The sequence below is a fragment of the Cyclopterus lumpus genome, chromosome 8 (assembly GCF_009769545.1).
Source record: "Cyclopterus lumpus isolate fCycLum1 chromosome 8, fCycLum1.pri, whole genome shotgun sequence".
Lineage (NCBI taxonomy): Eukaryota > Metazoa > Chordata > Actinopteri > Perciformes > Cyclopteridae > Cyclopterus > Cyclopterus lumpus.
This window is the reverse complement of record NC_046973.1, coordinates 20656802-20681774: the sequence shown is the minus strand read 5'-3', so window position 1 is coordinate 20681774 and position 24973 is coordinate 20656802. Positions and strand designations below refer to the sequence as shown.

Sequence of the window (24973 nt, the reverse complement as noted above, 5' to 3'; positions counted from 1 at the left end):
ACTAAAACTAAACTAATAATTCAACCCTTTTTTTTGGTCAAAATTGCCTCCATCCTCATGAGCTCCAGTCATTTGGCAGCTGCTGAAGATTTATTGCCCCCTCTTTAATTTCATCCGGTGCCTTTAACTGTCAGCTCAGGTTTGAGTCTGTCTGCTAAATAAAACATGAAGCGTCTATTTCTGTGCTCGCCAAACACTCTGGAAGTGACTGCTGCTGTTCAGCTGGCCCGTTGTTAGCTATAGAGCGCTTTCATTAACGACCTTGTGTTTTCTTCCACAGCAGATTTGCCTAAAAAGAGAAATCACTGGATTTGGACATGGTTTGAATCATCAGCTTGACCTCAAGAAGACAGACTGGTGTTTCCTCCGGCCCCATCCTATAGATGCTTAGACTTACACTGCAGCCTAATTAAGCCTTTCATTTAGAAATCTCTGACTTACTGTTCTATATTTCCTATTTGGATAAGATTAACAGCTGATTGTAAATGGTCTATAGGCGCCCGAGTGGGAAGGAAGCCTCCGTATGAAGGGACAGTAAAACATTTAGTGGTGGAAAGTCAAACAACCACAAAGTCGTGTAAAGCAACTACAGAGTGACTACAAGGCGGCTGTGGGGGGGAGGGGGGGCTGCGTCCAGGGGCCGGTTGTCTTACCTGTCCATGGTTGTAGAGTATTTGGAATGGCAAAAAGATTATTAATTTCTATAGTTTCATATCGGAATATCTATTACACTGAATATACAATCCAACTGTTAATAAAGTAGGCTGTGATTTATTATTGCCAAGAACCAGGGCTTTACATTCCCTGAGTTGGACGCTCAAAGGAGAGGTGGCTTCTGGAAACGTGATCCTCCCTGCAGCCGGGCTGCGTGCTGCCTCCAGACATCACGGGAGGAGAGTCCTCAGGTAAAGCTGCAGGTGAGAGACGTGACGCACCAGCAGGCACCACGAGAGGAAAGGGAAGGTCTAGACCGGGAGTCTCATGAGTCAACGGCCACAGGTATGGATGTGAGAGGTCGAAAGGACTATTAAGGTATGTTCATTGTAAATGTAGAGTGTCCACGTGATGGCAATCTGATCCCCGTATTGTTGAATCATCACTTCGTATGTTAAATGTTGTTTTATTTGAGTCATTTTGGAGAAAACAACAGTGGAGGTTTTGTTAATATGACAGAAGTTATAGGATTTGTAGCCTTTTTCCTGTCTTATAGTACAACGGAGCAATAGATACACTTTTGGCTCACTGATGAGTTTTGTATATGTGTTTATTTTGTAGAGAGTGTGACATATGAGTTTAAGTTGTATACATCCGTCCATCAGGTTATTATTAATAGAGTTTAATGAGTTAATTGTGGGTTTGCACAACCAAATGTATGTATTCAATTAAAAGTCAGATTTGATCAAATGCTGTTATTCAATTGTTTAATATACAAAAATGGAATTCTGGCATTGTGTTCATTTCACCATGTTCTCCAGTGTTCCTAATGTTACCCCTCAACAGGCATTGTGGGGTAAAATGCCTGTGGGGGGGGGGGGGCAGTTGAATAGGTGGTGCATGTGAGTGCATTTGTCAGGCGGATAAAAAACATTTAAAAACATGAAAGTCCATTCTCCTGGGGGGCCGGAATCCCTGGATTGGGGCCCGAGGCTGTGAAAGGTCAAACTGATACTAATGAATCATAAATATGCTCCCTCCTCCAGCATCAGGAGATCCATGGAGCTGTGCGGTCCCAACATGAGTGAGAGTGGAGGATCTCTCTGCCAGGTGAAGCAGCTCGCCTGCCACAGTGCCCCCCTTTGTCGCCTGCAGGCTAGTGGGCCCCACATCCCCAACCTCTGCCACCAAGCGTGGGTCAACCACCCGGCCCCGGCCTCCAGCCCCACAGTGGCCGGCCGCCACAGGGTGCGCGGAGCCATGGCGGCCGGATGCGGCAACCCGGAGTGTGCGGTGACCCGACTGGGAGAGGAGGCGGCTCTGGCCCGAGGCGGCTCCACTGGGAAGGTGGTGGTGACAGGAGGAGGGGGATACTTTGGCTTCAGGCTGGGCAGAGAACTGGCCAGTCAGGGGATGTCGGTGGTGCTTCTAGACATGAACAAGCTTCCATGTGACATCCCCGATGGAGCCATCTTCTATCAGGTACGGGACAGTGAAGAAGGACCTGTTTATTGCATTTTTATCATAACTTTGCCCCAATCTAGTTCCAGTCAATGATAATAATAATAAGAGTGTGATTGTTCTTCAGTCATACAGCTGTGTTTTGTGTCATTTTGCCCTTCACTGCTCTTTCTTTTAAATGTGTAGCATAGACATATTAGGACATGTGCCTAATATAATGGTTCATAATTAGACCTCATATCAAAGGCCCAATACATGCTGTCTTTGTTTTTGCCACAACATACACATTTAATGCAAATAAACAAAACCAAATATCAATGAATTCAAAGTCTGTCTGACATCTTGCAGTAAACAATAATGCATTCCTGCTTGGATATTTGAGGATATCTTTACTTTTACGTTCCATAAAACATGGAGAATCTGTTTTTCTTTTCCTGGGCGTCTTGTGGTTATCTGGCTGGAAGCAGACACGGGGGAGTGATCCCCTCAGAGTGCCAGCTGCTGACTTGATTCAGGTTTCACCTGCAGGCCTCACGGCACACTTACCTTAATTACAACCGGCCTCTCGTGGGATGGATATCGACTCACACACACTCTGACTCTGACTCTGCAAAGCTCTCAACTTGTCACAGCTTCTGATGTTGAGAATCCACATGAGGCTCAGGAGGCAGAGACGGCCGCCCACTGATCACAGGGTGGAAGTGTCCTTGGAGTGACACCGAACACCAGATGGTGTGTGTGTGTGTGTGTGTGTGTGTGAAGGAGAGGCTCAAATTGTAAAGTGCTTTTTATATAATGTCCATTTATCAAAATCCAATTAATTTACACGATAAATGTGCTAATAGCATATAGAAGGGTTTAAAAGCAGTCTAACTCATTAAGATAAGTGTCCTCAGAGTTGGCATTAATTCATTTCTTTCTTACAGAGTGACATCCGGGACTATTCTTCCCTCTATAAAGTGTGCGAAGGGGTCGACTGCATATTCCACACGGCGTCTTCCGGCATGTCCGGACCAGAACAGGTGACTTCTCCTTCATACCTTCTTACGCTGTGAGCGTCTTCATGGGATGATGAAGGGCAAGTGTACTTTATTGTCTTCAGTGGCAAATTAAAGTTTGTTTTAATTGTAATTCATTGAATCTTTCACTTAGAAACTGATACTTTCCCTCAGAGAGACACATTGATGCAGCCTTGTTTTACATTTGTGTTATTGGTCATCGCTCTGCTGATAATAACGATCATAATACATTTTGCGCTCCACCAAATTATCATTGCGTTCCTACAAAATGGCAATTTTTTTATTCCACGCATTCTTCTTACATGACAAATGTGTCAACTTGTACGCAGACTATTCAATTATAATACAATTATTATACAATCATTATACAATTCAATTATAATTCAATAATTTATAATTATGTTATGTTAGTACGAAGCGAGAGGTGAAAATAAGGGCTGTGTATTCTTTATTATTGTTATTGTTATTGTTCTCTCTTTCTGCCAGCTGAGGAAAGAGCAGGTGGAGTCAGTCAATGTCGGAGGGACCAATAACATCATAAATGGTAAGGATTCATGAACAAATTACCTTATTAATCATAGTCTCAGATACTCTGCAATGACTACATTTCACGAGTTCTGAATATAATAAAAATGTAGACATAATAAAGATTTTTAAAGCTCACTTAGCTAAAACGTAAATATTGGAGCGGAGATATTTGTAATTGTTGATGCCTATCATGCCTGCAAAGCATTAATTTGATATTCCAAAAAGAATAAAAGTGTATTCTTAATGTGCAACCGCCCATGAAACACCCTGACGTGTAATGATCTGTCAGTGTGTCAGGAGAGGAGCATCCCCAGGCTGGTGTACACCAGCACCATCAACGTGGTGTTTGCTGGGGAACCCATTGAGGAGGGAGACGAGGCCTCGGTGCCGTGCGTGCCCCCCGACGGAGTGAGAAAATAAAAGATTACCAAACAAACACGGCTGGAATGTAACGAAATTATATTATAAAATTATAAAACGAGTGCAAATGTTCAGGTACCTGCACATTAATTGAGTGTTTCCATTTTATGCTACTTAATGCATTTATGTTATATATATATTTTACTTTTGTCAGATGAAGATATTGTATTGCTGTTTTTACTGTAATGCACCTAATAATCAACCGGCCCCACATGTACATTAAAGGGATGTACACATGAATGTGTCACAATGTGTAATCCAATAACATAGTCACATTATTCTAAAATAAGCCCCTCTTGCTTTTGGTACTTTGAGTAAACGTTTACGTTAAACTTTTACTTTACGTGTGCTTTTACACGGAGGAACTCCTCTGATCCACTGGCGTGTCACCAGAACTTAGAACGAAGAACCCAACCGAAGACCAGAAGGTGTGACACGCCCCAACATAACACATGTACACTAACATGTTTCTTTCTGCTGCAGCACATCGACCACTACTCCAGAACCAAAGCGATTGCAGAGCAGATGGTCCTCTCGGCCAACGGAGGCTCCCTGAAAGGTGCGGGACGGTCAACCCGTGTCACACAGTTACAGTTTGGAGTCACGTTAACGTTTTACCATTTTTTAGAATACATTTTCATGGAGGTTCGAGTTCCTCTAGATTCTTTACATGCGTGAAGCGTCACATTTCCTCCTCCAATGTAACCCGACACCCCATCAGTGATTATAAATTAAATTAAGCTTAGAGCTACGAGCTGTGTCAAAGTGCATGTTTCTGCCTCCACGTGAAGACACATCAGTGCTGGGGAGGCCCTGTATTATGAGCATTAAAAACATACAAACCTTTTGCCCAATAATACCAAACATATACTGAGGACCCAAGCTTTAAATGGTATTTTGAGGTGTTATTTGATAGTTGTTATCTACTTTTGAGACAAATATTTGACACGCTTATAAAATACAATGCATTGAAAGAGTAGACAATGGTTTCAGCTTGTAACCCTGTTGCTAAATAGCAGTTATTCGGTGAAGGTTTAATTCCTCTCATGTGAAGGTGGAGGTCTGCTTCGGACCTGCATCCTGCGGCCCTGTGGCATCTACGGACCGGAGGAGAGGAGGCACCTCCACAGAGTGATGGTGAGAGACCTTCGATAACACACATTGTCATATGTTGAAGTTTGTTTTATGTTGGCACATCTTGCCGTATGTGAAGCCTCTTCAGAGTTATTACATTATTGATGCAACAGGCGTCCAGTTACAGAGGCTGAAGGGCAGGCTGGTGTTTATGTTCTGGGCCAACTTCACTTTTTATACCTCGTGCACCCATTAGTCAACTATAATTAATTATGCTCGACAAGTTTGAGTTTATTATTATTAGTATGAAAACAGTTTTAAATATGCGCTCTTAGAAATACATGTGTTTTGGGTTCTCATAGGAGAATCCTCTTTGGGTTCAATGCTAGAAACTTTTAGAAAGATTTCTGGTGGCACAATTTCCACACAGAAAGGTGGGTACTATGGGTTCCACCTAGAACCCAGTTCTAGGGGTTCTATGGGTTCCACCTAGAACCCAGTTCTAGGGGTTCTATGGGTTCCACCTAGAACCCAGTGTCAGGGTTTTACCTAAAGCTTTCTTTTACCCAAAAAGGGTTCTTTATGGAACTCTTAGCCTTACAAAGAACCCCTGAAAGAAAAGGGTTCTAGGTAGAACCTCAGGCATTCAGAAAGAACCCGTTTTGGAACCCTTATTTTAAAGAGTGTGGAGCCAGGTTGATTGTGGTTTTGGTCATTTTGTGGTTTGTTTTTGTTTTGCACCTTTTAAACCGTCCTCATACCCCACTTAGTTCCCTTTTCTTCTGCACACACTCAGCTTTATGTCAATCTATCAACGTATAAATCCACCAGGAGCCCAACATACAAGAACAATTACACAACCCCAGAATCATTCAAATATGTTTATACTACAGTTGGATTTCCGTCACGGGAATCATTGCAACGTCTTCCCTGAAGAACTCTATTACGTGTGCTCACACTATTACTATTAAATGTTCCGCTTGCCTATTTCCTGTTGCCGAACTCTGCCGTGAACACACAACGGTAACGTCTCTTAGGCGTGCTCTTCATTTTCACTCTTTAAAACACACGAGAAAACACACATGAGTGGAAGGGAATGATGTTAGCCACTGAACTCTCTCTCTCTCTCTCTCTCTCTCTCTCTCTCTCTCTCTCTCTCTTTCTCTCTTTCTCTCTCTCTCTCTCTCTCAGGTGAATGTGGAGCGCCGGTTGTTCAGCTTCAGGTTTGGGGACCCCCAGGCCAGGATGAACTGGGTACATGTAGACAACCTGGTGCTGGCCCACACGCTGGCAGCCGAGGCTCTCGCACTGCAGAGGAGCTGTGTCGCTGTGAGTCAGACAGACAGACAGACAGACAGACAGACAGACAGACAGGCAGGCAGACAGACAGACAGACAGACAGGCAGACAGACGGACAGACAGGCAGGCGATCAGACAGGCAGGCAGACAGACAGACAGGCAGGCAGACAGACAGACAGGCAGGCAGACAGACAGACAGGCAGGCAGACAGACGGACAGGCAGGCAGGCAGGCGATCAGACAGGCAGGCAGACAGACAGATGAACTGATTATTGGTTATATTTAAAGATAATGAGCCCCTCACGACCCATAACATTCAGGATAAGCTGTTACAGATGAATGATGACTGGGTGCAGTTTAAATAAACATAATGTACAGTTTTCCCATTGTTTTTGTTTTCTCTTGCAGAGTGGACAGGCCTATTTCATTAATGACGGAGTTTCCGTTAATCTATTTGAGTGGTTGACACCTTTGGTGAGTTAAATGATGAGGTGTTCTGCCATGTGCTTTGAATGGGAATGAATGGGCCGGAGGCTGAGTGGGAAAATTAGAAAATTGTTTGGCCTTTTTCGTGGGAAATGTTGACACCAAAATATTAGACTATCTCCTCCATAATCCGTTAAACTTTCCTGGATATTTACAGTTCATTTACAGTGTTTCATGTCACCGTTGCAGTTTGAAAAGCTCGGCTACAGCAGACCGTTGATACACCTGCCGGTTTCACTCGTCTATTCAGCAGGTAGCTCGTCTCCCTTTCTCTTAAAGTAGTACACCTTTTAAAATCCCTTATATTTCAGGAGGCACATTTTGTGGGATGTTCTTACACTAACTGCTTGTTGTATATTTTCTTCTATTTTCAGCCATCCTGGTGGAATATTTGCATGTAGTTCTGAGACCTGTGATAGGAGTGCCCCTGCTCTTCACCAGAAGTGAGGTAATTATACTTCTTTCTACCTCTTCTGTCTCTTTTCAAACTTTTCTTTCTTCTTCTCTTCGATTACACTCAACTTCTCCAATAAGCTCTTTCAGCTGATGTGAATTTAATATGTGAGGTGCTTTTTGGATCAGGGTGACAACAAGCTAGTCACACCCTAAAGCATACACTGCTTCATCATCTATTTCACTAAGTGAGACCATAAAGGCATGTGTACAATGTTTACTGGGGAATCAAGTAAGAAGTAGAGGAGGCCCACCCCAGAGGAGTCGCCCCCTGCTGTCTATTAGATAGAATGCAGGTTTAAGGCACTTCCACATTGGCTTCACTCTTCAGACCCGGAGGTTGGAGACGGGTTACCTGCTCTCTCATGAGTAGATTCTTGTTCAAGTCTCTCCCACAACAGTGACGACAGACTTCATTAGGGCGAGTATTTTCCTATCAGGCACCCCTCGCTCTCCCCCTCCCTTGTCTGATGCTATACCTCTTGTGCATAAATGATGAAAAACCAAAGAAAGCCTTTAATTCATTCATGATATTGGCATGTAACATATTCCCAATGTTCTCATAGTCGCTGCAAGCACTTTAATACTATCTGCTGGTCTATACTGCTATTAAAAACAAAGAAGGAGCATCAGGATGAGGGATGTTTGCAGTAATCCTACCAGGGGAGACCTTTACGATGCATCTTGAGGAGCCTCCGTCCCGGCCTGTAAGGTCCTCATGAATGTGTGATGAGGCAGAAACCAAAGCTGAGCCTGTGGGCCTGCACCTGGAGCTCAGTCTGTCAGACAGCTGCTGGCCCGGGGATCCATGATTGTCCTGTGAATAAAACATAAACTGCCGAGGGTCAGAACAGGAAGTTCAAGACACTGCAGAGAGCTGCATCAAGCTCCAGTACAACTGGTCATTAAGGGAGAAGTCTGGTGATATATCTTACCAATTATCAACAAGTCCAATAAAAAGACCAAAAGCAACGATGAATTGATTCTACTAACACGTATTGTCTGTGTAGTCGAGTCTGATATATCTTATTCCCGACGTGCCATAAGGCTTCATTGTTGTCTCAACTAAAAACAAGGAGACGTGTTTCTTAATAAGGATGAACATGACCACTGTAGTTTATTTTTTACATCGCCGTCTCAATACGCAGCTGAAAATAGTCCCCAACAAATGCCCTATATAACCTCTTTAAGTTATGTTTGTTAATTTCGAGTCATGCTCAGGAGATCTTTTGTAAGAGGTATTTGCTGATTGAAGCAGGTTCACGTCATCTGGAAGGATGGAAAAATGGGAAATAGCTTTAAGGAACTCTTCTCGTCTCACTGACGTCTGCTTGAACTCTTCCGTCACTTCACATGCGGACACCTTATCCCCGAGCGGTGAGAAGACGCAGTAACCGGAGGCCTCCGTCAGTCACAGGCGATCACAATGTAAAACCAAGTGGTCCAAATCGAGCTTAACGTGAACCATTCGCCCCCGAAGGTACGACCTTTACCGGGGTCTTTCCGCCTGGACTTCTCTGCAGCAGCGTGTGGAGTCTCTAGACTCACATTCGTACATCTAACATAAACATCTTCCACTGCAGGTGAGGAGCATAGCCGTGAGCCACACCTTCAAGATTGACAAGGCCCGTCGAGAGCTGGGTTACAGTCCGAAGGCCTACAGCCTGGTGGACTCTGTGGACCAGTACCTGAAGTCCAGACGGCCTCGCTCCAGATCGGCTCTTTTCCGCGTCTCCTGGACCTCCCGGCTGCCCCGGCACCTCCTCGTCATGCTGCTGCTGGGCCTCAGCCTGCTGCTCCTGATGCTGTTCTGCACGGTGTCTCCAAACGACACAATTAAAAGCACTTGATGGAAAGCGGTTCAATAAACTGTCTCGAGATAGTTCGGTAATTAAATGTTTGATGATGTATTCTCGCCACATGTTACTTATTTATGAAATCCAGCAGATCAGGTTATGTAATAATTTCTCCCGTCTTTTTGATGTTGGTATATGTGTCTGCTGAAAAGTATTAGAGTTGTGTAAATGTTATTGATTTCTCTAGGTTGCCGTTTTAAGTTGCTATGTTTGTAAAACAAATATTAAAATGTCAATGATTGTATTTAAAGCATGTTTCCAGGTTCTATGATGATGATTTGTTTTGATTTACACATCGTTTCAATTAGTAATTGTATACACATTTAGAAATAGCAGTAACAATGAATGCCTATAATAAATCTTTCTTCTACTTAAGTGAAAAGTATAATTTGAAGTGATATTACAGAGAATACAGATCCTGCATATCACTTTTGTTTCTTTGCTCGCAGGCTGCCACAAGAGGGCGCTCAAAGGTGGTTTTTTTCCAGTGCTTTGTAATAATAACATAGACTACGAATAATCTGTAGCAGCAACGTGAAATGTAACACGTTTGTGTGACGCGTCACGCAACCGAGTACACGAGTGTCCCAGACTCAGTTTGTGCATATTAAAAAAAAATAAAAAATAACAGAAATCTGGCAGCGGTGGGATTCGAACCCACGCCATCGAAATGACTGGAGCCTAAATCCAGCGCCTTAGACCACTCGGCCACGCTACCTCTGAGCACCATTTGTGTGATGTAGCAATTTATTCACCCTGTTCCTGTGAAGTGATTTAGTTTATATCGGGGATTAGATTTTTTACATTTGAATACATATTTTGATATAATAACCCTAAATGACAACAACAACAAAGCCCACGTGTGTAGGCCAGTTTTCTCCTTGCCAAGTTATTCAAATACTGCAAAGTAGGCTCGTTGTTACACTCCGCAGTCTAATGGTGGACTCACCATATTCTTTGACATTACTCGTATTAAAGAGTCTCGCTCAGCGTGGTCACGTGTTCCCAGAAGACAGCTGGCACCTGATTTGGTCCCAGCCTTTTACAGCATGGTAGATGGCGTTTTGAGCCATTTTTCAACCATGAAATTCAGATTTATAAGTGTCAATATTAACATTGAGGTGTTTCATCACGGTACAGTCATACCGTTTAGTATATATATATATATAATATCCATATGCCAATAATGTACACACACATCACACGCTGTTCACCGCCACGTGCATGCCGATGGGCTTTCATCTAAAGATCCAATGAATCCAGTTTCCTTGCTACTGCGCATCTTAATTAATATTTGTGTTGTTCTTGGCCAGCCCTCTCATGGTTGCTGTGCTGATGCCTTCATAAGACGTCTGCTTGTGTCCCATTTCGGCTGGTATGCAATCCCCTTGTATGGAGGTTTATTGGATTTGAAAGCATGATGGGGAAATCTCAGTTATGCAAAACCTAATTATGAAAAGGGACAAAGCCCCATTAATTGTTTGCTTGGACCTCAGGGTTTTGCCTTGTGATGGAGGACTTGGAGAATGAGGATTCTTCTGGGTTCTGTAGGAGAAGAAATGCTTCTCTGCTGCTGCGTTTTGGTTTCTAACACATTGCAGGGAGGACAGGTTGAAACACCTCTACACACACACACACACACACACACACACACACTGTCTTGCTACAGCGGCCACAAATCAGCTTTCGGATGCACTGATCACGAGTTGGTGTTTTAGATGTTAGACACAGTGAAAACTCAATATACTCATCAATGTTTTTAATAACCAGTTAGAAGAAAAGTTTCACAGCTTCAAAATCGCAGATACTATACTCAACTGTATTTTAGTACATCAGTATTGTCAATTAAGAATCTTCTTTCACATGGAAAGAGAAAGCAAAGTGTTTCCGTTGCTCGTGGCAACTCAATCAACACAATTTCAGTTCTACATCAAGAGCAGGAAATGTCAGAATAAGGAAAATTGTTAGTAAACAAGGGAATATTTTTCTTTTTTCTCCATTTGCTTCTGTATTGTTTTTCCATAACGTGCCCCAGTATATTAAATAAGCACCTCAGTGTAGTATTACTGACTCAGCAGACCAATCTTGCTCTAATAACAAAGAAAATAAATATATTTTAATCTTCTTTAAAATAAATAAATTGTGATTCAGTCATAAAAAGTGCAGAGCTGTTCTTCCTGAAATAAAGACAGTACTCCAGTGTCCACTGATATTTTTCCGGTGACACGCCAATGACCTTCAACTGGGGAACCAACTATTGACAACTTATAAAACCAACTTACGTTAGCTGTTAAGCTAATTATCATAAACTCCTTTAGTTATTACAAAGCTCCAGTTTTTCATCCTATTAGAACATTCCTGTCATACCACATCTCAACTTATGTCATCACACAAACAACGTCCCATGTGTGGTCACAGGCTTAACATACACACAGATTACTGTAGTAGGATCTGATAGTATATATTATTCTTACTATAAATATCTCCCAATACAATAACTCTTTCATTTATAGTTTTAATTTTTTTTAAATTTCTTGATGAACTTTAGAATGTAATATTATTTCAAATCACACAGCTGCTTTTCTTTTTGTAACACATCATTTTTTGATAAGGACGGAATAAAAGGAACAGTGCTGACTAACAAAAGATGTATCAAAATGATTGTAAATTGTCAAAGATATTGCATCCGCACCCTCTGGATATTTCTTTTTTTTATAGCAAAGCAACCTTTAAGTTTCCTTTGTCAAAAAGCATTGACAGCCAAACTAGTGCAAGTCTCTGGTTCATGAATAATACAACGTTCAGGCAGAGCCGGCGTCCTCGACTGGACTTCGGTTGTTGCCGAGGTCAACTTTGGTCTTTTGGATGCAGGTGAAAATCTCCTCGAAGAGAGCTCTGTACTCGGGCTGCTGGCCGGCCAGAACCCCAGTCGGGTCACACAGAGCAGCAGAGGACCGGCGGCGGCGGGTCCGGCTGCTCGCATGGGGCCCGCCGGGCGTCTGCGCGGCTTTAAGGCTCGGCCCGTCCGCCTGCTGGCACCGCCGCAGCAGCTCGTCATATTTCACCTGGAAGTGCACACGTTTTTTCATTAAACTGCGGCTTCCAGTCTATTATTACCAGCTAAATAAACAATTTAAATCGCACGATGCAACAAACCCTCTAATTAACAAAATAAAAATGGATACAGCACCTGCAGCGCGCTGTACTGTGCATCCACCTCGTTGAGCAGAGAGATGCCCCTCTGTTTCACCGCCTCCGTTCGCCTTATACACAGCTGCTCGTGACCGCGGCGCATCTCGTCTGTGCTCGCCGCTCTCAAAACGCTGTCACTGTTCGACCTCTGCCGGACGTATTGTCTCGGCTCCTCGTCCTTTTCTACCTTCTCCTCGATCTCGTCCAGCCCGGGGCTCGGTCGGTCTTCTGAGGCGAAGAACACTTTATCAGGCAACAGCAGCTCCGGTCTTCTGATACTGGGGGAGGCATAAATCAAGTATTTTGAGGAATAATTATTGTGCTGTACGGCAAATGCTGTATCAGTCATTTAAACGAGAGCCAACAATATTTTGACCATTTTAATCTAGTTTGTATCCAAGTCAGGCCTACCTGTTGGCGCAGTCGGCGCGCCACAGGAGCCGCAGCTGCTCCACCTGGGCCTCCAGCTCCTTCTGCCTGGCTGTGCAGCCGGCCAGCGAGGCCAGCCGCTCCTCCAGCCCTCGGTTCTCCCTGGACGTCAACTCCCTCTCGCGCTCCGCGGCCTCCCTGCGGCTCCGCTCCACAGCTATCTGGCTCTGAATGGTCTGGACGGAGCGCTGGAGAGCCGCGTCTCCCTCCTCCGGGTCCTTGGCACCTGTCTCGGTCATAGAAAGAGCCCCGCAGGGTCCAGAGTCCATCCACATGCAGACCATCGTGGTCGAGGTGCCTGAGCCAGGACAGGGAAATGTCAATCGATGTGTGAAAGTACCACTTTTAAACAAACACAGCGATCACAATACTTGAAAAGTTGCATTTAAATTTACACTGGCGGTATCATTTTTTACTTTGGCCTACTTTTACAGTTTATTTGATTAAAAACCTAAAACCTTAATCATTAGTGTCTAATATAGAGTGATTTGTAGGGTTTTGTCTTTCTACTAATTCACCCTCACATGATATTCTTTTGGGGTAAACAAAAACAAGTCAATCAATGCTTTTAATGCAGTAATGCATTTATTTATCATAAAGGGTCAGATCAAGGAAACTAAATGTGATTAAAGGGTTAATGCATGTATTATGCAGCAATTTAAGCAGTATTTACCTCTTGCTTTATTGTTTCCACTGTTGAAACAAACTCATTGTCTGTGTACATATATACAGAAACTCCTACATTTTAGGTTAACAATTGTTGATCTACAAACAATAAAGTACACCTCTGGCCTCTCCAAAGCACATCAAACAAATGGCAACAGGTGTGTGTATGTTTGTACGTGGCTGACAATATTCGAGGATTAACTTCCTCCTCCTCTGGATTATATCTAAAGGGGGACGTCTGGTCGGGCTCTGGGTCACCTGAAGGTGTCCAGTCAGCACACGAGGGGCTGAGACAGCAGAGCACTGAGGTTACAGACAGATACACCTGAATATGTTGTTGGTGAACGACTGACTACCATGTCTGGAAATAGTCCCTCTGTCTCATCCTGTGGTTCTGATATTAGCACCGTCCACCAGAATATGTGCAACGACTCACACACACATATGGAATACCTGTCATGGTGTAAGTCATACAGCTCTTTGAGGCAGGACACACTCTGGGCTCCGAGGTGGCGTCGCTGCTCCGCCAGCTCTCGTTTGTTTCGCTCGGCCTGGGCAGTCTTTAGCTCCTCCACCTGGGTCTGCAGGTCCTCCATGTAGGTCTGAAGGCCTTCAATAGTCTCTGTTAGACTGACGGGGAAAGAAGAATGTGGTTCTGAGGTTCTGCACTCAATCAATTAATTAATATCTCATCATGTTAAATATCATTTTAAAGACAAATTCCCTAATAGCTGGTAGACGGACCTGTGGATCTTCTGCTGGGCCAGGCGGCGGTCCTGCACTAGTCTCAGGTTGCCTTGCTCCAGATCCCTGGCGGCCACGTCTAGCTGCTCGTACACTTTGGCGTGCTGGTCGTTCATCTGACGCAGCAGGTCCACCTGCTTGTTCAGGTGCTGGTGAATCAGGGAGGGAAAGGACGAAGGTTCTTTAATAAACGGGATGTGCATGTAGTCTATAATTGCAGACTGAATATGTTTATGGTTCTGAGCTATTGGACAAAAAAAAAAAGAATAAGACATTTGAAGCCGTTTAGTCATTTAAAACCTCTTTACAAGTGACCCATAGAAAAGAAAGACATGTGTGAACACCTTTACGTGTGGTTTTATATCCCAGGCCAATACATTTTATTATCTAACCAACAAAGGCTTCTTTAAAGATGTTTCTGCATAGCCCCATCTCTTCTTTCAACTAAATTACTTTTCTCTGATAGAGAATGCAACCGTGTATCCTAGAGGCTGTCTTTAGTGGGTAGGACCTGTGGTGGACACTGCATGAGGGTGAGGGTCAAAGAGACGAATGGGGATTACCATATCAACCTCAATAAATCCTCAAGCTACAGCCCCTCTAACTACCAGAAACAAATTAAGGCTCTTATCTTAATGCCATGTGCTCAAACGCAAATAGATCATTCAGCACCGTCTGTATGCTCCAACATTCAATGTCTGAGCACTGAAACAACAGACCTAATAGTGTTTATTTATAAGAGTTACCTGAAAACTCGCAGGGAAAGCAACATCCATGCTGTGCTGTATTGAAGTAGACTGACATGACTACCAGAGTATAAAGATTCTGTAGCAAAACCTTAAGATCTTGCTTACTTGAACAGTGTCCAAGTAGAAGGTGACAAATACTCTGGTGAAAGTTTTCCTATAATTAGGTAGACGAACATCCTGCCAGGAGGCTGCACTGCGGCTCGTCAGGATTAGCTCTCTCTCTCCCCTTCAATAGGAAATTCACAAAGAAACGTCCCTTCCCTTTCCGGGAGGGAAGTTTTTCAGATTTCTCAACGTGGCCTTTACTCAACGAATCTCCCATTGGAGGATAAACTGCATACACACATGTTTTGCATGGTGAAATGGATATGGCTTGCTCACAAACTGGTCCCTCAGAGCGAGTTCAGCGCAGCTGGAGCCCCAAGAACTCTGGGTTAGTTCCCACATTCATCACCTCGATCTCCTGCAGCTGCTCCTGGTTGGTGGAGTACATCTGCTGCAGGGCCTGCTCCAGCTCATGGTTCCTGTCCAGGAGGGTTTTCCCAAACTCCGCTGCCAAGTGGAGATCTGTCAAAACACAGGAAAACATGTAAACACACGACGGAAGACCGAAAGAATGAAAACATGTAAACACACGACAGAAGACCGAAAGAATGAAAACATGTAAACACACGACGGAAGACCGAAAGAATGAAAACATGTAAACACACGACGGAAGACCGAAAGAATGAAAACATGTAAACACACGACGGAAGACCGAAAGAATGAAAACATGTAAACACACGACAGAAGACCGAAAGAATGAAAACATGTAAACACACGACGGAAGACCGAAAGAATGAAAACATGTAAACACACGACAGAAGACCGAAAGAATGAAAACATGTAAACACACGACGGAAGACCGAAAGAATGAAAACATGTAAACACACGACGGAAGACCGAAAGAATGAAAACATGTAAACACACGACAGAAGACCGAAAGAATGAAAACATGTAAACACACGACGGAAGATCGAAAGAATGAAAACATGTAAACACACGATGGAAGATCGAAAGAATGAAAACATGTAAACACACGACGGAAGACCGAAAGAATGAAAACATGTCAACACACGACGGAAGATCGAAAGAATGAAAACATGTAAACACACGATGGAAGATCGAAAGAATGAAAACATGTAAACACACGACAGAAGACCGATTCAATGCCCAAACACAGGCAACGGGTAGAGGTAGACGTGTGAAGGGTGCACACATCTCTTGGTCTCGCGCACAGAGGAATCTAAGCCATGCTTTGCGCTTGTGAACGCTTCCTTCTCCCACTAAATGCTCTTAAAAGTCTGGATATTGTCCAGCAACATTGTTGAATCCCTCTGAGCCGAAGTGAAGCGTGTCTAACGTGGGACCGCTTTAACAACAATGCAATGAAACTAAACAGGTTTCACGCAATAAGCAGTGTATGGCCGGGTGTTTTATTTAATCAATCATGTCAAGTGGCAACCGAATACCAACCGTGAGCCCTACTCTGAAGTCCTTAGAGTTGTTAGCAGAGAGGAGGATGCTGCACAAACGGTTTTATTAAGCTCCTCTTTAAAACATAAAAATGTCTTCCTACAACTTGGACAGTCTGCTCACGTGGTCATTTACTTGTACACTTATGGATGTTTTTATTATAGTAGTTAATTATGTATCCAACTGATAATTATTTTGAAAGTTGATTCATCTGCCGATTAATTTCTTGACTGAGTTATTGTTTCCTAACTGCTGGAACATAGTAAGAAATGGCTGAATTGACCAGCTGCATAGGTGGTGTATTCAAATTGCTTGTTTGAATACACTATTCAGACCAAAACATAAACATTCAATTTATTTTCATGCATGCCAAACAGAATTATCAGATTCTCACACAAAGCTAGCACTAGCAAATGTGTGGCTTTTTTTCTTCCTCTTGACAGATAGTTATTATTATTTGATTTAAATCGACTTAAGTCAAATTCTATAATTTTTCTGAATACTCTTTCCAATCCTCTCCGCTGCTCTCTTGCACTTTTTCAACATTCCAACGATGTGGTTGTATTTAAATCTTATTTATCTCACATCTCTGTATTGTAACCTCTACCTGTGACACACACACACACACACACACACAATTTATATTAGATTTACAAATAATCCTTTAATGTATGGAAGCAGCCAGGTTCTAGTTATTTCTTAATATGATGGCCATATTCATTTCCTCCCTTTTTAATTCGTGCATCACTGCTGTAATTGCAAAGTGTCGTATGCATTAATAAAGTACTCCACCTAGAACTCTGCCTCTTCATCTCAAACCCACGTTCTTGGACATGAGAAGTGTTTCAGAAAACAAACAACTACCTTGGCCACAGCCTTCAACTCCCTCAGTGTGACTATGCATCACAAGTACAGATGACAGACTTCTATATCATTTCATCTTCGAGCCAATTAGAGCTCGTGTCATGTAGAGAAAACACACAATCACCAACTAGCACATAACAACCCATCAGCCCACCGGGTCAGAGTTCAGGGTGCGACCTGATCCGAGCAGCTCTTACCCCGTTCAAGGTCCCGTGGGTCGTACCACGACTCTCCATTCTTGTCAAATTCTTCCTCCAAAATCACGTCGGTTAACATCGTTCAGGCGCAGGAGACGTCTGTCTGCAGGTGTGTGTGTGCGCGCGCACGTGTGTGTGTGCGTGTGTGTGTGCCGAGAGGAGCAGTCAGACGTTGTCCGCCGTCCACCTCCGCGTGTGGAGGAATATGAACTACATCCTCCGGGTGCGTGCGCGTGCGTGCGTGCGTAAGGCGTTAAGTTGGGTCTGTTGTACAGCAACGTGGCAAATGCACTCCAGCATCCGGCAGGTGGCAGATAAAGCTTTTTGAAACCTCTTTATTCTAACCGGATATTTAAATCGTGTTCAACACGATTAAAAAACAAGTTCGAACAGAAAGTAGAACTTGTTGAATATTTGGTGGGAGAAAAAAAAAAAAAAAAGAAAAAAAAGTCCCGTTGTCTTCACTTCCTGCTTCCGTTGACAGACAATTCCATTCGACGAATCACGCGGCAGCAAATTGAACCAAAGAACTCTTCCCGACCAATCAGACGTTTGTTTTGCTCCGCGAAGTGAGACACGATTCAACTCGAAGTCGTTTTTTAATAACAACAAGAAGCGACTTAATAACCCATCGTGACGTCATGTAAACGAGACGTCCGGAAGGAGCTCGGCGCCGGATCATTTGTAGCAATGCGAGACAACAGGTAGCCTCGTTACCTGGAGACACCTGGCTGCGGGGAGAATGGACGTGGTCCGACACTGCGGGCTCAACCCTGCAGCTGTGGCTTATTGTATGACAACACTGGGATCTGGCATGATCAATAACATATTTAACTTCTACTATGTCAAACTCTTTCTCAATAAGTACAAGATATCAGAGGGAGTGTTCCACCAATCACAAGTGAGTATATTATCTCGTTAGTAAGCTGGTGTATCTCTTTTGTTCCAGTTTATTATGGATCATTCGTTGTTTTAGTCACATTAACAGCCACTGCAGTGGTGACAGGAGCCAGTCTAACCAGGGGAGCTACTCTGGAAAGCTGAGAGAGAGAGATTGAAATACGTTTTCCATTATATATATTTATATCTGAACACAGTAGTCCTTATCAAATGAAGTCAAATGACTTGTGTGTGTGTGTGCACACCTACGTGGCCATTAAAGATTATTCTGATTCTGTGATAGTCGATACAAGTTGTGGTTTTATGTCTTTCATCTGGCCAGCTGTCGAACTCAAAGATAGTCAGTTTACAAAAAGAAATGCTCACATTTGAGAAGCTAGAACGAGCTTCAGTAACAACTCATCCGTTAATAGAGCACAACTTGAAACATTTACAACTATCTCTCCACAGGTGGTGTACATGGTGTGGAATGCAATCAATGACCCTCTTTTTGGCTACCTGCAAGATAATGCCAGGGTGGCCTGCTGCTCCCAGAGGCGTCTCTCCATCCTGTATGGTGCTCCCCTCTACTCACTGGCTTTTCTTCTAGCCTGGTTCCCATGGCAGACCTACGCCCCCGGTGACTGGTTGATCGGCGTGCACTTGACCGTGGCGCTGTGTGCTTTTGACGCCATGTTAACGTTTGTGCTGCTGGCACAATGCGCACTGTTTGCAGAGATATCCAGCCACCACCAGAGCCGACTAAGACTTGTGAAGTACAGCCAGGTGAGGACTTTGTAGACCAAACACTTCCACTTGCTTTCCTCTGTTTGCCAACAGGGTAATCCCTCTCATATCCCCCACCTTGTATTTCCCAGGTGGCGTCTCTCCTTGGCTCCTCCAGTGTCCTCTTCTGTGGTGTGTTGTCCAGAAACATGGAGGACTTTGCGTCCTTCCAAGCCTTCACAGTGCTGATCGCTGTCCTGAGCTGCGTCTGCATGCTCTACACGGGCCTCCACAGTGAGAGCCGCTTTGATAACAAAGGACCTGCGCAGCAGACACAGCGGTCTCCTGATACGGCTTCCCATCAATCAGGCTTTTCCTTCTCCATGTTAAGAACTTTGACGTGGCAAATTCTGAGCAACCGGGACTTCCTGCATTTTGTGTGCATGAACTTCTTCCAGGTTTTCCTGTTGGCTTTCTTCAATAATTTTACCATGATATTTGCTGAGCACCTGATTCCTCCAGATGTGCTTCCATCACTGGCCAAGAGCATCATGTACGGAGCGGGATTCATCTGTCCACAGGTATTGTCCCTCACCTTGTGTGTCCTTTTGTCCTCCCATTACCTCAAAGGACTGACTGATACCTACAACAGAGCCCACTCTCAATCTCAGAGCTCTGTACAATCACCTGAATGCAACAGCAGGAACATGTTTGTCATACTTTATAAACTGCTTCTCATAATTGTGTGCGGTTCCTGACCCGTTGTCTCCATCCCAGCTGTTAGTATTGAGCTGTCAGAAACTGCTCCAGGATCTTGGCTACTTCCGGATAATCCTCTTCACCTTCTACATGGAAGCTGGAATGGCAGCCGTCATGCTCGCACTCGGTCCTCAGCACTACTATTTCATGGCATTTTATCTCACCGTTAGCATGTAAGAGGTCATGCAACTGTTGGTCTCACACGATTTTAGTTTATTATCACTGCACTTTGATTGAGTTATACCTTCACTCTTATCTTCTACGCAGGGTCATGATCCAAGCAGCCTTCAGCCTTTTTAGCTTGCCTTTGGCTGACATCATTGACACAGACATGCAGAAGTACAAGCGCAGGTAAAACGAATATATTGATCAGCATACTTCCACAAACTCAGTCATTCCTCACACACATTTACGGCACGCCATCAGACAATAAACATGAAATTAGCACACTTTTGTAACTTATAAATTATATATCTAATGAAGCCAATCCATGGTGTTGTTATTGATTTACAATCAAACCTGCTCCTGTTATTCGACTGTTGCTATAGTATATTGTATTTTGCCTCCTCTACAGTTCCCCTCTCTCCTCCATGGTCTTTGGGACGAATGCTCTGTTCACTAAACCGGCTCAGTCTCTAGCCCCAATGATAGTGCTCAACATCCTCAACCAGTGTGGATATGAACAGCTGAAGGACGCTGCCCGGGACTCAAATGAAAGGTACAGAGGGTTTCTTGCTTCTTCTCAACTTTTAAAGGTCAAACAACAACAACAAACACATTCAAGCAGTTATTTTTCTGGATTGTTGATGGTAACCATTCTGTTGTAGTACTAATTCAGTAACAAGTTATATTAGTTTGCTCCCTTAGGCTTAGGCATATTCTGATGTAAAATATTACTCTTAGAAGTGGTCCGGTGCCCATATGAATACTGTAACTGGTTTTGCTCCCTGTAATCATTCCCCCTGTTCATACTGGCTAATAAGAGATCCTTTCCTTTTGCACTTGTTATTGATACATTCCAGAGAATTGTGTACGATTAGAAGCTATACCCCTTCATGATTGGTCCAACTCAAACTGCTCAAGCCTCATACAAACTTCAGATATACTTTGGAACATATTTGTGTGCAGCATGAGGACTGTTGATTGTGTCATCTTTTACACTTTGGGACCACGTCAGCAATTGATCTCTTCACAGCCAGCATGAACAGAAGGAATTATCACCGCCAGAGCCAACGGTTTCAAAATGAACCTTTCAATTGAGTTTCAAAGGAAAATGAGTCAGTTTCTCCCTGGAAGCAGCAGTGGGAAGCCAATCTATAAACCTTTATTATCCTCTGGAAAATGAACATCATGTAAAGTATCTTAGTGAGTGTGGTCCTTTTTTAAAAAATCCTTTATTTTAATGATTGCAGCTTGTAGCTGTTATTTTTTGTTGTAAATTTATTCAGATAAACATTTGGATTGAAGGTAGAACCAGCAACATGTTATGGTGATTGATGACTTTAACTTTAACAACAGCAAAGTGTAATAAATCTACGAGCGTACACGTGACTTTTAAAGTGACATCAAGTTTATTTTCAACAGAAATGTCACTAACCAAGCCTTTTATTTCAAAGGTCACCTGTAATATAAATTCAGGAGCCCATTAAACATTTTTCTTTTGAGTCAGAAAAAAAAAATAAAAAACCAACAGGCAAGTATGTAAAAGCTTACAGAAGGCCTGATATTCACTTTACTAAAAACATTTAGAAACACATTATCTCTCTTTATCATCTGCCGAACATGCTGAGGTTGTTCTACAGTTTCACATTGTTGTCATGACGACACGTGAACTGGTGACGCCTACACTGAACAAACAACCACAATGTCTCCTTGTTTGCAGCGCCTCCGAGAGTCTCCACAGCGTCATGTTCTACTTGGTGTGCCTGGTGCCCATGTGCGTCGCTGCTCTGCAAGCCCTCGCTTGGAGGCCGTTTTCCATACGCAACAGTCACACAGTCGACACAAAGTACGTCGACGGCTAACTTCAATGTGCCGGGCTTCAAAGGAAAAGGTCCAAGATTACCTCCTATATAGGAGCACATCGTTACAAGGATTAAGTACAAATATATATTTAGTTCAATCAAGGACTTTTGTGTTTCAGGGTGGATTTTTGGTTGTATGACTTCAGTGACTTTTTTGTTGTAAATATATACAACATTAACAGTTGCAGATTTAATTCCTGCCTTGCTCCAGAATAAAGTAATTCAACGTGATGCTCTGACCTGCATTTCTTTTCTTGATATGTGGGGCTCTACAGACCTGTGTGTCTCTGTAAATTATAACCAATACTTGAGGAGAGCTTACATGTGCCTCTAATGTCATTACATTGTTTAAAAATGATCTTATGATACACATTCTTCTGATTTGAAATGTTGTGTTTTATTTCCAGTGATTTGGCTGAACAATGTGTTTTGTACGCAACTATTATCAGAATGTTGAGACGAGTTTGTGATGCAATGTTGATAACCTGCTATCAACCATTATGAATCTTTTGAAGGGATTTGTTGTTGTCTTCTAAGAGCCTTATTTGCACTGTTGCACATTTCCACTTTCCAATTTCCACGTGATCTGTGTTTCCTGAAAATATTAATTACGTGTGCTACTTTCTATTCCCGTAAATTTAAATTGTTTTTCTATCGGATGTGTTACCATCACAAATATATAGAAGAAATTAAATTGAGAAATTAAAATCATGTGACTGGATTGAACTGGATTTTCTTTATTTCTTTTCACACTGTCTCGGGTTTTCAAAAAGGTTGAAAGTTCTCCCACATTAATTACAATCAACAGAACATAAATTAAACAACTAATGCCTTAAGAGGGAGCTGTGTGAGAAAAAGGAAAAAAAGTGTTGTGGTTGTTATGTCTCACTTCGTGAGAAAAAGGAGAGCAAGCACACGATTTAGTTGCAGCCTTTGATGATTCTCTCACTTTCTCTGTCACATAACGGCGTCGTCTCTCAGGTGTTTCATGGCATTACAATGTCCTCTCAGTCCGGAAGATGGAGGTCTGAGACTGTCATTAAATATCCTTTTATAACACATTTTGATAGACGTCATCAGTTGAGTTCTTGAACTCCGTGCTTGCAGCCTGCAACGAGATTACATTCTAGATGAAAATGATGGCAAGACGACGTACATGCTGTAACACAAGCTATGCAGAAGTGCCACGCTTACTCAATCTTTCTGTAGACTAAATCGAACGTGCTGCAACATCATTTACCTCGGCTTGAGAACGGTTCCTGCTCTCAGTTTTTTTGCTATTGCCCAAGTTCCTTTTGCTGTACATTTCTTGCAGCACATCACGAAACTGTGTTCTTTTCACTGAGTTTTTCTGTTTAGAAAGTTGAAAAGAAATTTGTTATAAACCAGAGATATTTGAAGAGTGCTTTTTTTTCTGGGTGTTAAGAAAAGCTGCTGTAAGAGTTGCTGTAAGAGCCTTTTTCTGCCGTTGGTTCCTCTTCCTCTTTTTGCTTCTGTTGCCTTTTTCCACCGTTTCGTGAACACATCAAACACAAATTGTTAAGAAAATCTGATTTCTCCAACCTTGTTGGTGTTGAGCACACTTCCGCAGACGCTCATATTGCAGCCGTACTGGAACAAAGAGGAACACACATTTCACAACATTACATTTTCACTATTCAGCCTTGTTTGTGTGAACTTCGACAGATCTTAACAATGCACAACATTTGAAACTAATTACGTGAAAGTCATTTACCTTCTTTATCATTAGTATCAATATGGCCAAGCTGTAGGTGGCCAAGAGGACACACGATACCCACAGAATGTGCCTCACCATTGTTTTAAATTGTTCTGAAAAACAAAAGAACAGCTGTCTCTCCCAATTCGCACATCTGTGCCTCACCTGTAATTGTACACTCTTACCCCTCACGACAAGAGTTGTGCCCAACCCTACATGTTGGGCGCCAGGTGCCGGCTCTCCACTCGATACTGCAGCACAGTGGTAGATCCCGCTGTCATTAACGTGAAGTGACTTAATGTGTAAAGATGCTCCGTCCAGACTGTACTTCAGAGACTCGTTACTCGGGCGGAGACGAAGATGGACGTTTCTCCTGAAGGCGAACCACTCGTACTGCAGGCCTTTGGCTGAACAATCTGAATTGACGGAACACTTGAGAACGGCACTTTCTCCGCTCAGCTGCCACATGACTCCGTTTGGCTGCGATAAGCAGCTCTCATCTTTTTGCTTGTTCTCTGGAATGAATAGACGAGACATTCAACCGATTAAACATTCATCTTCTTGCCCAAAGTGTTTCAGAGAAACCACAAAGCTACCGTTGAAAAGAAGCTGCGATGCCTAATTCGTATTGCTTATGTGGAAAAATGAATTCCCAAAAAAGAAAAACCTGATTCCCTAAAAGTCTAATGTACATGATGCTAAGAATGACATCTTACCAGTTACTGGCAGGTAGCTGAGCAGGAGAGAGAACCAAACCATCCGGTCCATGTCTGAGGCTTGGCAGCTTGTGAATGATCACATTAGTACTTGCATGACAACATGGGAAGTGGGTATATTGCACTTCCTCTAGACTTTGTTCCTACTTATTTTCCTATCCTTTGCAACTGAACAATCATAAACATGAGGCATTTAATTGTGTTTATAGTCAAATGACATATATGATATCAGGTGCAAGTAGATTTACAGATGAATGTGTGGTCAGAATGCATTTTTGTGTCCATATAAATCCGCCTGTTATCTCCAAATATGACATTTTTTTCTGTAAGAAGTAGTTAGAAGTGAACCATCATCCCCTTGCGTTGAAGTAATCTAGGAAAGGAGGAAATTCAGAAAGCAATATGCAATGTGGAGGAACGGTGATATAGCCGAGACTATACATGATGTTGTTCACTCAAAATAAGGTCAGCAACCATAAAGGAGGTAAAAGGGACCTGGGACTTTAAGGGGCCCCTATCGCCTATAGGACCCCACTTTGCATTAGGG

The 24973-nt window shown here is 43.0% G+C and overlaps 4 protein-coding genes and 1 non-coding gene across 6 annotated transcripts; 2 read left to right on the top strand and 3 right to left on the bottom strand.

The window, feature by feature from the left end:
- Positions 1 to 1671: 1671 nt before the first annotated feature.
- Positions 1672 to 9428, top strand: sdr42e2 (short chain dehydrogenase/reductase family 42E, member 2). Its single transcript, XM_034540196.1, has 11 exons — positions 1672 to 2136; positions 3042 to 3137; positions 3621 to 3678; positions 3952 to 4070; positions 4566 to 4641; positions 5137 to 5219; positions 6348 to 6485; positions 6863 to 6928; positions 7130 to 7193; positions 7315 to 7388; positions 8977 to 9428. Exons 1-11 carry the CDS (start codon positions 1672 to 1674, stop codon positions 9241 to 9243), a joined length of 1506 nt encoding a protein of 501 aa, XP_034396087.1. The 3' UTR covers positions 9244 to 9428.
- A 457-nt stretch (positions 9429 to 9885) lies between these two features.
- On the bottom strand, positions 9886 to 9967 carry trnal-uag. Its single transcript has one exon. It is a non-coding gene; the product is annotated as a tRNA-Leu (tRNA).
- Positions 9968 to 10987: 1020 nt separating this feature from the next.
- On the bottom strand, positions 10988 to 18034 carry cdr2a (cerebellar degeneration-related protein 2a). Its single transcript, XM_034540327.1, is given in 8 exon segments — positions 10988 to 12314; positions 12440 to 12719; positions 12853 to 13091; positions 13093 to 13168; positions 13990 to 14166; positions 14281 to 14429; positions 15484 to 15596; positions 17606 to 18034. Coding segments are annotated over 8 exon segments (1377 nt in total). The 5' UTR covers positions 17685 to 18034; the 3' UTR covers positions 10988 to 12050.
- Positions 18035 to 18124: 90 nt separating this feature from the next.
- On the top strand, positions 18125 to 22704 carry mfsd13al (major facilitator superfamily domain containing 13a-like). The gene is made up of 7 exons (XM_034538723.1): positions 18125 to 18506; positions 18956 to 19270; positions 19363 to 19791; positions 19988 to 20142; positions 20237 to 20320; positions 20544 to 20687; positions 21852 to 22704. Exons 1-7 carry the CDS (start codon positions 18348 to 18350, stop codon positions 21991 to 21993), a joined length of 1428 nt encoding a protein of 475 aa, XP_034394614.1. The 5' UTR covers positions 18125 to 18347; the 3' UTR covers positions 21994 to 22704.
- A 2-nt stretch (positions 22705 to 22706) lies between these two features.
- On the bottom strand, positions 22707 to 24554 carry si:ch211-139g16.8 (immunoglobulin superfamily member 6). 2 transcript variants are annotated; one of them, XM_034538724.1, is made up of 6 exons: positions 24427 to 24554; positions 23896 to 24225; positions 23729 to 23823; positions 23557 to 23604; positions 23234 to 23344; positions 22707 to 23101 (listed from the first exon to the last, which is right to left on the bottom strand). In XM_034538724.1, the coding sequence occupies exons 1-6, from the start codon at positions 24476 to 24478 to the stop codon at positions 23045 to 23047; spliced, it is 693 nt and encodes a 230-aa protein (XP_034394615.1). In that variant the 5' UTR covers positions 24479 to 24554; the 3' UTR covers positions 22707 to 23044. The 2 variants fall into 2 exon arrangements, with proteins under 2 accessions (XP_034394615.1, XP_034394616.1); XM_034538725.1 differs by lacking the exon at positions 23729 to 23823 and having other exon boundaries at positions 23876 to 24225.
- Between the last annotated feature and the right edge of the window lie 419 nt (positions 24555 to 24973).

Coding starts and splice junctions, on each gene's coding strand:
- si:ch211-139g16.8 (XM_034538724.1), bottom strand. CDS start 24,478: ATGGACCGGATGGTTTGGTTCTCTCTCCTGCTCAGCTACCTGCCAGTA. Junction 23,824..23,895: donor CACAACTCTTGTCGTGAGGG/GTAAGAGTGTAC, acceptor TTTGTTTTTCAG/AACAATTTAAAACAATGGTG. Junction 23,345..23,556: donor GTGTGCTCAACACCAACAAG/GTTGGAGAAATC, acceptor CTTTCTAAACAG/AAAAACTCAGTGAAAAGAAC.
- mfsd13al (XM_034538723.1), top strand. CDS start 18,348: ATGGACGTGGTCCGACACTGCGGGCTCAACCCTGCAGCTGTGGCTTAT. Junction 20,143..20,236: donor TTTTATCTCACCGTTAGCAT/GTAAGAGGTCAT, acceptor TCTTCTACGCAG/GGTCATGATCCAAGCAGCCT. Junction 20,688..21,851: donor GCCCGGGACTCAAATGAAAG/GTACAGAGGGTT, acceptor CCTTGTTTGCAG/CGCCTCCGAGAGTCTCCACA.
- sdr42e2 (XM_034540196.1), top strand. CDS start 1,672: ATGAATCATAAATATGCTCCCTCCTCCAGCATCAGGAGATCCATGGAG. Junction 3,138..3,620: donor GCATGTCCGGACCAGAACAG/GTGACTTCTCCT, acceptor TCTTTCTGCCAG/CTGAGGAAAGAGCAGGTGGA. Junction 7,194..7,314: donor TTCACTCGTCTATTCAGCAG/GTAGCTCGTCTC, acceptor TTCTATTTTCAG/CCATCCTGGTGGAATATTTG.